We start from the raw sequence: 14,728 nt of genomic DNA, 5'->3' as shown, positions 1-14,728 counted from the left end.
ATCGACTAGCAAATTTTATTTTGACCATGATACCGAATATTCTCTCTTTTGTTTTTATACTATACGGCACTTCATACTGCTCTGATCTTCGAGCGAGTTAAAATTATCGGCTGGGAAACCAGTTACCGAACCGAATGACCAAAACCTGATACGTATCGACGTTCGCAGTAAACTGTTAACTATCTGAAATAAGATGCACTTTGAGCGGATATTTTTTTAATTTTAGTGTTATTAACATCGAAGGCGAAGCTTGGAAGTCTGACTTTTGCATTTTCTGATCAGCACACTTTACAATCGCATGGTCATTTATAACTCTTCTATTAAAATGTAACGTTGAATACAATCATGTCATCAACACATCAATAGTAACGATCTAAAACATTTTCTAACACGTTTCCCTGTTACTCTGCTGCATTATTAAACTATATATCCATTCACACTTATTACCAATATTAATAATTATCTTTGAAGACAAAATATAATAAATAACAATTAATAAAACAAACTTCATATTGTGGAAATGTTTTGAACAATACAGGTTGTATCTTAATTACAATTGTATTGAGTGATTAATGTATTGGTCCATTGTCGTAGTATTATTTAAGTATTATTAATGTTTTTCATATTTTTAATTTTGAGGAGTTAAGACGGAAAGTACATACAAATAACATTTAGACATATATGTAGTAAAAAAGTAGTCGGGTAAAAAAAATCAAACTCGCGAATTGTATGAAATGCAAACCTGGCCCTTTCTACCTGTTTACCTGCGTATTTCTACCGCGAAGTTCCTGTTTGAAGGGCGGGATAGTCGTTATATAATTTAATTGAGACTTCTACCTAACGTCTCCAACGGTGGCATACTCGTTGTGTCTTTGGGGTCTGGTACCAACGTAAAATCAAGTGGGTCATGAGCTGGGACATACGCAATAAAAAAGTAACGCATTAAATTGGCAAATTATATTTTTGTGTTGTCCTATTTTTTTATAATTTAAAAATAAACACGAAAATATATGATAAATTTACATAAAATTTAAAAAAAGGGCGACCCCAAAGTATGGTTTTCGTCTTGCCGAATCGGAGAAAGCTGCGATCTTACACCATCGATGCAGTCGATGATTTCGTGGCTGTTGCGTAACAACCAGACTTCACAACGTTCGGTTACTTAGCACAAAAATATATTATAAACGTTTTATGAGTGTTTGTTTCTATAATGATACAATCCACAAGAGTGCCAATGGTTCCTATATGGTTCCTATTATAATATCCCTTGTAATCAAGGGATACTTGTCACGAAGTGACTATGTCACACTTGTATACCTATGTATCGTACGATATTCAACTAACTATATATCCACCTATCATAAACATCCGCTGCTGAAGAAGGCCTCCCCCAAGCCTCGCCACACCGACCGGTCCTGCGCTGCCCACATCCAACGTATTGCCGCGATCTTTAAAAAGTCGTCGGTCAACCTTGTGGAAGGCCTATCCAGGCAACGTCCTACGGTACGCGGTAGCTACTCAAGAACTTTTCAGCCCCGACAGCCCTGCTTAGTAACACTTCAACCTAGCAATTTTTGTGTTAATGTCAAATTTAATGGTTCCCTGTGAATCCTCCTCATTTTTGATTCGATCTCGCAGAGAAACTGCGAGCATAGCCCTCTCCATTGCTTTTTCCTTGTCCTTCAGTCTTCTGATAATGCTCAGCTACCACGGCTTAATGCCATAATAATATGTTATCACTGGTTAAAGGTCAAAGTCTTTGCTAAACTTTACTATGCACTCGAGAGCAAATATAGGATATTCCTTCAGAAATAGCTGCCTCATCGTTACCCTTTATGACAATACAAGATGGAATGCAATCTCTTTATTTTATGTATGAAATTTATAACGACTTGTTTTTCTTTCGGAAATGTAGTTTCTGAGCGCTGGTATAGTAGATATAATAGCGGACATTGTGTATTTTTAAAGTATGTCAGCAAAAAGAATGAGTTCAAGTCTACGGACGTTTACGCAACACGCACAACTAGGCCAATATGTATCTCATGCCACGAGAACTGATATCTACCTAGGTAACAAAAGAGATAAACAATATGGATGAACTTTTAAAAAAGTTTTTTTTTTATTTGAACAATGACCACACACCAACATGGGCATTCCACACCTTCAATCTAAAATATATTTTTTACCTACCTATTCTCTGGTAGGCTAAGAGGCTATACCAGCTATGCCCGGCCGGGTAGGTGAGCTCACGGGCTCAACCTGAGAGAATTTGCTAACACTAGCAAGAGCAGTACTTCGCAGAATTTACCACCGGATCGGAATCGCGAGCCACTGAGAAGATCCAGCGTGAAACTCAGTGGGCTCAAAAACTATCTAGAGTGCGAGAATGTATCCCAATGTATATATGTGAATCCCAAAGTACGTAATTTTGCCTTTTAAATAAAAAAACCATTATTATTTATATAATAACAAAACAGATATAATCGACCCAGACGAGAAGCAATTAGTTATCTCACAATAACTGCGCGAAGTATGTAAAAACTGATAAGATTCAAAGTTATTTATTTACGCGCCGAAGTTAAAGTTGGTGGCGTGACGAGAGCATTGCTGACGAAACTTGTGTATGTTAATGTGGAAGACAGGTGGCCGAGTGCCTATTTCTGTATCTGGTCCTCCAGATACAGAAATAGGTGTTAGGTTACGCAATTTTAAGCATCGTGCTGGATACAGGGCTATAAATGTAGCAACGAATGCGGAACCACCATGTTTAAATCGCATTTAAAAAAGATACGTTTTTTTGGTCTTTTACCCATTGAAAATGTTTAGGTATCTTAAAAATTGCGTTTCAAAGTGCATATTTTTACGAATTTATAAATTTATTTTTGTTTAAACGCCTAGCATATTTTTGTAGCTGATTTACGAACAGGGTGCGAATTATAAATTCAATGAAGCGCTCTGTTCGTACGTAATAACCTTGTCCTCGTTTCCGCGATTATATTTGCAAGTCTTAGTGCTTGCTGCATGCTTTCAATTAGTATTTTTTCACTATAAATAATATCTGTTTCTGTATAAATATTAGGCAATCAAATGAAAAGTTGAAATATACCTAACGCAATACATATATAAAACAAACAATAAATAGATATTCACAATTTCACTACTACTACTACTAAAGTGGAAACAACTATCAGGTTTTCGGCAGCTATTTAAAAATATTAATAATGAATCACAAAAACGAAATAAATTTTAATTATCGCTTAGGTCAGAGATTGGGTCGGGATAGATAATTGTGCGAATTTATTTAGAGATTTCGACACATATTAACCTGTTGCATTTTTAACACACAAATTATTTATGAATTAATCACTAAATATGTTTTGTCTTCATTCATTTGCTCTTTTAGTTTACATAAATATAAAACATTATATATTTCTTTCATTCTGTGTAGAGTGCAGGGAGGCCGGATCTACAGGGGCGGTAGTCTGCATACCTACCTACTCCTACCCCTACCCTGCCTCTGTTATCGATCTGTAAGCGACCTATTCGACAGGTCGCCTAGTACCTACATCAGTACGTTGCATAGAAACAATAATGCTCATGTTGTCTACAATAATATTATACAAGTAAGACAAATTCAAAGAATATTTCCGAAAATAAAGAAACATGTACTTCTTTGTTTGAAAGGGACGTAAGACCGCTTTTGTGCAGGGTGCATATTGTTGTTTGAAAAAAAAGATTCGAATTGCAGGTAGCTTATTCTTTTTTCTTTTTTTTTGTATTCGCCTTTAACATACATACAAAAAGGAGTATTAAGTATACACTTCCAGCCGGAAAGGTTTTTTATTCCTTTCAAATGCACTTTACCGTCCACCTGACCGAGTTGTCACCATCTTTCATGGACACCAATTCTAGGGTGATAGCATGCCATAGTAGTAAATAAGATAACATTCAGATCGAAGAAGGACATGTTATATAAAGAAGTTCATTTTAGAGCCGAAAGGTACTTATGTAGAAAAATGGCTATGGGAGTACACTGTGGAAGAATTACATTGTTCCGGGAATATGGGATGAATTCCGCTGTGACAGTGCACAATGCGCTGATGGAAAGAAAATAGACAGATTGTCATAAACCGTTCCTCAGAAAACTGTTGATGGAACATATGTACAAAAAAAATAATTGGGCTACACATTCCAAAAGATCTCAAATCGAGTCAACTTTTTACGAGCTGCCCAGAAATAGAGCTGTTCTGTTGGTTCATCTCTATTTATTCTTATCAGGATTGTTAGTGGACAATTCGGTAATTCATTTCTACCACGTTAATCAAACATATTAAAACTATATAGGCTTTCGTAGCACGGTAGGCAGCGGCTTGGCTCTGCCCCTGGCATTGCTGAAGTCCAAGGGCGACGGTAACCACTCACCATCAGGTGGGCCGTATGCTCGTCTGCCTACAAGGGCAATAAAAAATAAAACCTGGTTCATACATAGTTCTCCTGAATGTCGTCGAAAAATAGTAATAAGTAAATTTGTAAGTGTGGTCAGACAGAGAGTTAAGCAATCGGAACGATAATTATATATAATCTCAAACGAACTTATTCCTTTGTTATGCTTAACTTAATACATATCATTTTGGTAATTCACTTTTTTCTAACCCAAGCCTTTATTTGAATCGCGTTAGAAGATAAACCTCGGAAAGGAAAAGAATGCATGAATGGTTAGCGGCAGCATTGGGCAGTACGGTAGTAAAAAAAAAGAAAAAGGATGTTGGTACCTATCCGCGCCGCTTTATAATACACCTTACTATCAGATGAAGCATTTGCAGCATAATACTTCTTGTCATAGTGTTTATTTCGGAAAATCGACATCAACTTTACAAAACGTGACAAGATGGCGAACCTTACACAACCAGGTTGCGGTGCTTTTGGCAATTTAATAATTCGGTGTTCTAGGGTGAATTCCGCACTATCTAAAGTTCAAACCATCTAACTTTCAATCAATCTATCTCCATATTCGTCGAGCACGCTATGGAATAGAAAATGGATACTTACCGAGCACAGCAGTAGAAGCCTCACTAACATGGCAAAAGCCTAAGCTCAGGGAAAGTGGCAGTGGGCAGACCAGACAAATGCCATACGAATAACCTTAGATGGGGCAGTAGATTATTGTAGTTACCTTGAACTGAACATAGAAATGTAGGCTGGTGACAATTAAAAAGGGCGGATGATTTTCGGAGTGGTGGTTAAGACCTGGATATGTATAGTTCAAGACCATTAAGTTAGTTCAAGTCACAGGTGGAAATCAAAGAGGAGACTTACACTTAGCATTGGCCAGCTTATGGTTGAAGAAGAAGATGACGACTTGTCATGTATTAACCATGTTAAGATACCAAATTATGCCAATTTACCTAAAAACTATATAGGTACAGACGATTACAACTTACTATTATGTCATAAAATGAAACCCACAAAATTTAAGTCACAATTACTTACAAGATCTTGAGAATCCACCTGTATTTTAAAAGATAAAACATACATTACTATAGTACAATCTCAAGTTTCAAAGAATTTCAAAGTGCAGTAGTATTCACATTATGATATTTGCTCTCCGCCATTTACCAAGATCGAACACTCAGTTTTTTCGGTCATATAGTTCGGTCACCAAGGTAGATTCTGGAAAAGCTTCCTATTCTTTGTTAAGTGGAGGGGAAATGAGCCAAGACAGGACATAACAAGATGGTCAGACACTATACTGAGTTGAGAGACTGCATTCAACAGGCGCCCTATTGCCAACCTTCATACAAACTTAGAAATGTGTGGTTGTGATCCTTAGTAATGTGGGAATAACAAAGAAGAAGAACCGCTGCATATGCAAAACAAAGATGCTGGAGTTTTATTATTTTAAATAGTCATAATGGCATTCTTAGCTTGTTCTCATCCTAACAAAAAAGGGACAGCTTGAAGTATCAAGACCATTCAACTCAGCAATCGGCTGATCTCTGCAGACTGTTGAGGAGATTCACCCTGAGCTGGGTGAATAGTTCCTGACACTGGTCTAAGTGGAGTGATTTCGCCAAGCTATTGACCCCTTAGGCACCTAGCACCTCTACAAGTACTCTTATAATCTATGACAGAGTTAAGAAGAGAACTCTGAACATATTCCAAATTTAAACTTAGTTTAATATTTCAAATGATTCTTATACAGAAATAGTTGAGCCAGTCAAATCCAAATAATTTCAATGCTCTTGGAATTTTGCAAGGATACTTCTCAGAAATGCAACACTAAGACAATGGAGGAGTTTCACAGTAGAAACTCTTAGCCTAAAAATACTTCTGTTCATATCAAATTATGATTTTGTGAAGCTTAAACTGTAAAAGTTACATAGGATGAAAAGCAAAAAAAGTCTAGAACGAACTATGGATGAGTATAATGTTTCCAAGTAATGTGAAAGCTCTCTGCTTTCGTGATGAGCAATGTTAAATGGAGATGGAATCATCTAGTATTTGAAAGGCCTGGCCTAGAGAGGGTAACTCTACTCCTGACAGGGCCAGACCTGTACTTTTTAGTGTCCAGGTGTCAAGTACTGCATCATTCTGTTAAGGATCTAAGCATTTTAGAAGGCAACTTGCCTTTATCTTCAAAATGACTGATTGAGAAGACTGGTGAAGACTGAACCCAAGAAACAATAGACAAAGCATTCCAAAACCAACACTGTCAATTTACCTATGAAAAATACATTCTATACTATTTTTATTCCACGGTATTGTTAATTTTTTTACTGTATTTGTAAGGTTTTTAGCAATTTTTAATTGTCATCTTGGTTTAATTTTTTTAGATGTGTACGGAGTTAATTCTCAATAACGGAGTTACATCATGACCTTCTGTTAAATAGGCGAGTTTGCATCATAAAACAATTGCGACGTAATCAATACCTGCAGATAGCAATTTATTTTCAGACAATTTTACTACTTACGCTTTTTGATGCGACAGAAAACTTACTAACTTGCGTAGGTCAAATACGTATTCATTGCAAGATAGAATTGGCATTCAATTAAATGAATGTGAAACGTTTTAAAATCTATGTGTACCGTTGTTCTTTTATCCATTAATCGGAAGCAAGGTTTGACAAAACTAACTAACCGAATTTTGCTGCAGATTGTTTATTCCTGGATTAATTTTTAAATTCACTTCACTTTAAAAGTTCGTCACTATTTGAAAATATTTTCACACTAGAATTTTTTCTTATAAAATTTTCAACCACTAATTTGTAGGTACTTGAAATCGAACAAATTACAAAACAGCTGTAATGCTGTAGATATTCATTTCTACAAAACTAGCCATAGATAAAGTGACATAGTGAAAATTTACTTTTTTTATCATTGTGCGGCCTTAGACATGTATACTTTGAGTTCATTATTGGATTTTGCTACACTTTTTCAGGATATTATAATAAATTTTTTTTTTCTTAAAATATAAGGTCTCTTTTTCTTGTTCTGTACTCAAGCCATCATATTGTAATTTTTCTTTATGTTAGTAGCCTAAGTTGTTATGCCACAAGTAATATAACAATGGAAAAAAGTGTACATTTAAAAAAATAAGAAAGAGCAACCTAAGAACTTCAATCTTCTTCTAAGTAATGTTTTTGTAAATATTTAGGTTATTTAAATGATAAAAACTCGAAGAAATTATTGAAATCTGAGGTCAAAAACATTAAATGTTTTTTTTTTTGACTGAGAGGGATGCTCTACTGAACTCCCCTAAAGTGATTTTGATAACGAATTTGTACAAACGAATTAAAGTACGTTATTATACATTTGATTTCTCTTGCTGCCAAGCATGATTTGATATATGTATTTTTGGTTTTGAAATTAAATCTTCCTTATTTATGGATTTAAATGATAAATTGATCGGCCAAATAGTTAACCAGGCTAGCTGATGTTTAGTGTTTTCTTAAGACGGAAGTCATCGTGGCCTAAAGGATAAGACGTCCGGTGCATTCGTGTTGAGAGATGCACTGCACCGATGTTCGACTGCTAAACGGGTACCCATTTTTCTAATTAATTACGTCTTCAACAAATGTTCACGTTTGACTTCCACGGTGAAGGAATAACATCGTGTAATAAAAAGCAAACCCGCAAAATTATAATTTGCGCAATTACTGGTGGTCAAGAGGTCCGTGAGTCCGCATGGGTAGGTACCACAGCTCTGCCTGTTTCTGCCGTGATGCGTTTCGGTTTGAGGGGTAGAGCAGCCGTTGTAACTATACTTAAGACCTTAGAACTTATATCTCAAGGTACCCACCTTGCACCACCCACCGGAGCTCATCCACCCATCTAAGCAATAAAAAAAGGACTAAAATAGTGAGTCAACAAGCGAAAATAGACTACAAATTATATAATCAACTCAAAAAACAAGAATGTAGTAAATCTAGATGTAACATATTTATCTAATAAATAAAAAATCAATCCCCCACAAAATCAAACCTAAAAGTAGATGCATGCATGTTCGTGTTTTCTATAAATACTTACGTTTAAAATTCGTAAAAAGTAAAGAGCAATAGATTAATTTAAAATAAATGTTTATTAATTTTTTTTAACATAGTATGTACATTATGAAAATCATTATTTCAAGGTGTAAAAAACGTTCTCGAGTCCGGTACTGAAAAAAATAGGTACGTAAAAATAAAAAAATAAAAGGTAAAAATTAAACGGAAAATAATATAACGAATTTACTATGTAAGTATACGTAGGATTACTTGCTCAGTGGTAAGTATTATGAATAGGCAAAGATACAACGTTTCAAGACCTTTCGTCTTCAGGATCAACTAGTTGATCACTAAACATATTTTTAACAGTTAACTAAACAGGTATTTTTTTATTTACCTGTACAAAAAAATATGCCAATAACAAAACAAAAGAATCAATGACTATGGACAAAAAAATCAAAAAAACCTACACAAAGGTTCGAACTGTCCCTTATATAATAACGTATACCTATATACCATTTATTTAATTTCACTTCCCGAATATTACGACAAACAATGTAGTAAATCTCAATCAAAATATAATTTCTTTGTACTTTAAGGGTCTCACGAATATAATGTGTAACAGAAGACGGAGGCATATTCTGGCAACTGGGTATGTAGTATGGCGCTGGTCAGACTGCATAGCTTAAATGTTTCTGACTTCAGTAATACACCAGACATTTTTTGATCGAATGTATCTCTTATATAATATACGTCTAAGCATAGCTCCACCAACTATTGTTGCGCTTTTAGTCACTCATTATCTCAAAAATCGGCAGTTTTGTGTACAACTTGTAACACTTGCATGGATTTCGTATCGCTTGTTTTTTTTTTCTAAAATTTAATATTTTAGGCTGAACTAGCACAAAATCCGAGCACGATGTCTTCATAAATATTTATCAATATCTTTATAAATCTCGAAGTCGTTTTCACATGTTTTATCTGGTGACAGCGAGTAATCTTCATCTTTGGAAAGACATAATTTTTTTAAGATTTCGGATGGTGATGGCATGTTTTTGTCTACAAGAGGAATACTGTCCATTAACTCCTCTAAGTTGGAATCCAAGCAAGGTGCGATTTTATTGTTTTTCGTCATTTGAGTCGGACTCTTTAATTCTGTAATTTGTTCAGGCACGTTTCGGTTGAATGTGTCATTGATGAGATTAAAATTGTCAGCTTCCATATCATCTAAAGATAGTTTAGCACCGCTGAGAACTAGTTCAGCGTTTGCTTTTGAAACTTCTCTAAAGTAATTATCATGATTACTTCGCTCTTCCTTGTCGTTTGATGTCGAAGAATCTGCACATTTCTTTTTAAGTTTTTCAACAAGATTACCCACTTGGCGCACAACAGTTCCTGGCGGTTGAGCCTGACACTTGTGTGTTCTTTGTGAAACCTTGAAAGATCATTGTCAAATAACATAAGAAGTAGTCAGTATATTAATATTAACAAAATACTATAGAACAACGTTACATTTATTGCTCTGGATGGAGTTGGTCACAACCTAGCTGGTTTTAAATGGTTTCGATTTAATAGTCTATGGCCAAGAATGCCGCACCCACCTGAGACATGAGATCAAAGTCAGACATATGGCTAATTCGCCTGCAAATTTACAATACGTTCCACCAGTCATTACGAGAATTAATAATTTTTACGAGTTCTCTATTTTTTCTATAATACGATGTTTTTCGTTCATTATGAAAGACGTTTGTGAAACGTCTTAAGTGCATATTCCTTAGAAGAAGTCTCCTCGCGGGATTTGAATCCTAGCATACTCTAAGATGTACTACTCCTCTCCGATCCTCTTTAAACCTAAATTCCTGATAACTTCACCACCGAAATAGGCAGAATAATGGTATTAAATCTTGCGGGTCTACAATATACCATTAAAGAATAAACGTTTTTTGTTAATTTTTCAATTACGATTGCCAATGTCTTGTTGCGTTGGCTTATCGGTTCACTATATCTGACTACAGTTTATATTCCCGGCTGGAGTCAGTATCTTTGGAACAAATATCCCAAGGGTCGTCAATCAGTTGCTTCGTATAGAATGTATGCGCAGAATTCGAATTAAACTGAATTAAATATATATTATATATTAAATGTATTACATATTAATTAAATTAATATTCCTATATAATACTTATTAGATAGTATGTGTGTCACATATTTTTCAGTCAGACGATTTCAGTGCATAAATTATCATGTAATGAAAAATAACGTGGTTAAAAATAACCGCAAAAACAGCAGTCGTTGGTGAGCTATAATGATACGTGACAAGAAGTGTGTTCTAGAATGAAATTGATTATAGCTTATTGATTTTGTCAACAGTAGGGTGAGGATTGCGCATAATTCCTTTGCATTTGATAAATTTGTAGGCTAATAAATAATTCACTTGCCTTGTACCGAAAGCTTTTTTCACACGCCGTACATTTGTAAGGCATAACGCCGGTGTGGATTCTCCTGTGCACTAAATATGAGACTCTTTGACGAAAACATTTACCTGTAAGTTCAAGTGAAGATATGTCACTGTTTTGATACAAACAAGTTTCGTGTCAAAGTTGTAAAGGACCATTCCCGAAGCCAAAAGGGGATTTTTTTTCTATTCGCTTATAGCCGAGGAGACCAGCTACGCCAGGACGGGTAGGTGAGCTCACGGGTTCAGCTGAGAAAATTTGTTAACAATAGGCGTAGCATGAGCAGTGCTGCGCCGAATCTCCCACCGGATCGGAATCGCGACCCATTGACAAAATTCGGCGAAAAAGTGGGCTAAGTCTATGGGTAAGTTCGCTCGATGAACTTTTCGACGAGGACGGTGAACATTGCTTGAGGAACCTAAAAGCGCAGAGAGTGGATCCGGACGATCCCACAAGACATATTTTGGGTGACGGCGGCTGTGCGTTGCCCCGTCACCTGGTTAGAGGAACACAGTAGACTGTTGGCTAATAAAGCTTGACAAAAATACTTATATATTTAACGCATAATTAATATATTTACGAGCATTATTTTTATTTCTATCGTATTATCAATCTGTTGTCTTCGTTTTCGTGATCGCTTTCCAATAAAACTTGTGTTTTCGTATAATACGATGTTTTTATTTTACATGTGTGGCCGGTCATTGAACGTGCTCTTTCTATCGTTAGGTTGCCGTATGTTAGAAACGTCGCTTAATTAATTCTGAATAATTATAATCATATTGGTCTTAAATTAATTTTTGTAATTAGTTATAGAACTAAATAAAAAACTAAGAACTTACCACAAGTTTCACATGAAAACGGTTTTTCCCCAGTGTGTATTCGCTGATGATTGTGTAACGTTGATAGTTCTTTAAAAGCTCGACCACAGTAGTTGCATATATGAGGCTTTTCATCATTATGATATAGAAGATGTTTATGATATGATTGTTGGAACGTAAATGTTTTGTTGCATTGGGTGCAAGCGTACGGAGTTTCTCCTGTATTTATAAAAGAAAATGTTGATTAAATAAAATGGAACACACATAATTAAAACACGTGAAAGGTTTTTATTGGTTTGAAGACATATGTACCAGCCAGTGGTTCACACGATATTTGTTTACCGTCATTAATGGCATCAGCAATGCCAGATGCATAGCCAAACCACCATCCACCGCTGTAAGCTCTTCTTAGACTTTGTTTCAAGAGGAACATCATAGCCCTATAAAAAGCGCTGTAGATGAGCGCAGTGGTTCCTTTTGTTTGGGATGAACTCTGCTCGAAGCGATGTTATAAGGAAATGACAGGATTATCTCAATCAATCTTTGAACGGTTATTTCCATTCAGTAATTCAGTTGTTGAAGAATTTTTACTGCCGATAATTTACTAAATTTTATCGATCATAGAAACACACAAAAATAAGTAACAGTGTGCGTTCGTTGCTCAGGCTAGATAATGCGTGATATCGCAGGCGACTACAGTAATGACAATTTTATGTAGAAATATTTGTGGTTTTTGGTTTCGCTCAGTTATGTTTAAGCTTGTTCGACTGCCTACGTATGCTAGTAAAAAGAACTTTTTTTTTCAGAAAGTACTAAAGAAAAAATCTTATAAATACTCCCATACTTGAATTAATGCGAATACGAATTGTTTGTTTGCTACCCTTTCATGTTTAAATTACTCAATCATCCGTAATTACTCATCCATGCAAACACGTTACCAGCGGTACAGAAACCAGACGTAGGGTATTTTCTACATAAAGGCAAGTGAAGCCGCGGGTAAAAACTAGTATTTATTTACTTTAACTAATATTAGAAATGAAAGTTTATAGTTCCATCCTAATTTCTGATTTTCTGATTTTCTGATTAAACGCGTTACAAATATTCATTAAAGTACCTAAACGTACTACTGTTCCATTTTCTGCGTAGGTGCCTAACCTAGTAAATGAATTACACAGCATGCATTACTGTGCAAAAGCAAGAAGCCATGTAAATATAATATCAGTTAAACATGTAAGCGTTTTAATTTTCTTGCGACAGCTTAAAGTGTTTAGTCTATGAAAGTTGTTAGTATGAATTACCTCAAAACAAACACCAATATAGTATAACCTGTATGGAGACGCTTATGTTTCTTTAGAAAATATTTTGTAGTAAAACATTTTCGACAAACATCACACTGCCATTGCTTATTATCAATTTTAACCATGGCAAACGGTTTATCCTCTTGATCCTTTTCATCACATTTTCCTGATTCGGTTTTTTCTGCAGGACACTTTTTATTTCCCGCCGAAAATCCAAAATGTGCAACTCTTAGATGAACCATCAAAGATCCTCTCATTTTAAATTTCTTTGGGCACAGGTGACACTGGTATGTTGTTATTGTAGAATTTGCATCGTCATCAATATTGTGTATTAAGCATCGGTGCACCTTTAGAATGTTCTCATCGACAAACTGCAGTCCGCAAATATTGCATGCTGTGTTTGCTTGTAAAACTGCTGATTCGGCTTTTACAAAAACCTTTTCACGTTGTTGTATGCAATCTTTCGATGAGAGTTGTGATATATCTATTATAGGTAAAGTATTTAACGATATAACTGGAAATTTGGGATAAATCTTGACGAACTTCACCGGCGTGTTTACTGTTGATGGTTGAGGTTTATTTTTAGACGTCGACGGTTTTGGTTTCTTCTGTGGCAGTACTAGATCGTGTTTCTTTTTTGGTATAATTTTCACATCACTTACTCGATCCTTATCAACATTTTCGTTCGCTGCCAGAAGCTTAACGTGGCTAAATAAGTGTATAGTTAACTTATCCAAGCCAATGATCTCTTCTTGACAAACTGGACACAAAATTTTATTTGTCGAAACTTGTATTAGCCTATCTCTTAATGATTGTGCCGTAAAAAAAACACCCGACAGTGTACATACTGGGCATGGAAAAGAAGCCACATTAGCACTCATTTTCACGTGCCAATAATACATCGAAATTTTTGAAACGAGATAACTTCAACAAAGACCTGCATGCCACTGCGAAACTACAATCCGAATGAGTTATTTTTGGAAACCGATGTTCATAATCATTCTTTTGGCACCAGTTCAAAACATTTGCTGAAATTTATCGCAATAAATATTCGAATGTGATTTCCTTGTAATCTAGAACTAGCCTTACAAACTAATTTAATGCAATCGGGCTAGTGCTTTAGGAATAATCATGAAAACTTTATAAAGCACTCGCTATACTTTTTTATTGGTCAGTTAATAAAATCTAATTAGGTAATGGTGAAAATCACAAGAATCTACGTAGACCTGCAAACGAATATTTGTACAAAACCCTTTTCGCTACTACTTTTTTGACACCGCAACGGGAATGACGCCAGCTACCTTGAGACACGAGGTGAAAATCTCAATCGGCCCTCATATCATTACGACGGTGTCCCGTCTTTCAATCTTACTGGTGATAGGAACTCTTGTGAGTTCGCGCGGGTAGGTACCACCACCCTGCCTATTTCTGCCGTGAAGCAGTAATGCGTTTCGGTTTGAAGGGTAGGGCAGCCGTTGTAACTATACTTGAGATGAACTTATATCTCAAGGTGGGTGGCGCATTTACGTCGTAGATGTCTATGGGCTCCAGTAACCACTTAACACCAGGTGGGCTGTGAGCTCGTCCACCCATCAAAGCAATAAAAAAAAGCCATGAAGTATCATAGAAATAGGCAGAGTAGTAGTGCTACCGTGTTTACCTGTGCCAATACG

General features: G+C 35.7%; 2 protein-coding genes across 5 annotated transcripts in view; both read right to left on the bottom strand.

Annotated features, from left to right (window-relative positions):
- LOC101736311 (E3 ubiquitin-protein ligase TRIP12) overlaps window positions 1-7,348 on the bottom strand; it is a 47,551-nt gene extending 40,203 nt beyond the window's left edge. For all 4 annotated transcript variants that reach the window (XM_012689053.4, XM_012689056.4, XM_012689057.4 and 1 more), the window contains exon 1: window positions 7,139-7,348. The gene's annotated coding sequence lies outside the window, so the exon portion shown is untranslated. The remainder of the gene's footprint in view (window positions 1-7,138) is intronic.
- A 1,211-nt stretch (window positions 7,349-8,559) lies between these two features.
- LOC101736433 (zinc finger protein 528) lies at window positions 8,560-14,042 on the bottom strand. The gene is made up of 4 exons (XM_004924634.5): window positions 13,084-14,042; window positions 11,779-11,976; window positions 10,922-11,025; window positions 8,560-9,918 (listed from the first exon to the last, which is right to left on the bottom strand). The coding sequence occupies exons 1-4, from the start codon at window positions 13,955-13,957 to the stop codon at window positions 9,409-9,411; spliced, it is 1,686 nt and encodes a 561-aa protein (XP_004924691.2). The 5' UTR covers window positions 13,958-14,042; the 3' UTR covers window positions 8,560-9,408.
- Between the last annotated feature and the right edge of the window lie 686 nt (window positions 14,043-14,728).

This window comes from Bombyx mori, chromosome 15 (genome assembly GCF_030269925.1).
Source record: "Bombyx mori chromosome 15, ASM3026992v2".
Classification (NCBI taxonomy): domain Eukaryota; kingdom Metazoa; phylum Arthropoda; class Insecta; order Lepidoptera; family Bombycidae; genus Bombyx; species Bombyx mori.
Note: the sequence above shows the minus strand (reverse complement) of the source record. Positions and strands in the feature narration are given on the sequence as shown.

Bases quoted from the DNA above. Each gene is read 5' to 3' on its own strand.
- LOC101736433 (XM_004924634.5), bottom strand. From the start codon at position 13,957: ATGTATTATTGGCACGTGAAAATGAGTGCTAATGTGGCTTCTTTTCCA. The intron at 11,026-11,778 runs GTAAGTTCTTAG...TTGAACTTACAG, and splicing joins GTTTTCATGTGAAACTTGTG to GTAAATGTTTTCGTCAAAGA. The intron at 9,919-10,921 runs GCAAGTGAATTA...TGATCTTTCAAG, and splicing joins AAAAAAGCTTTCGGTACAAG to GTTTCACAAAGAACACACAA.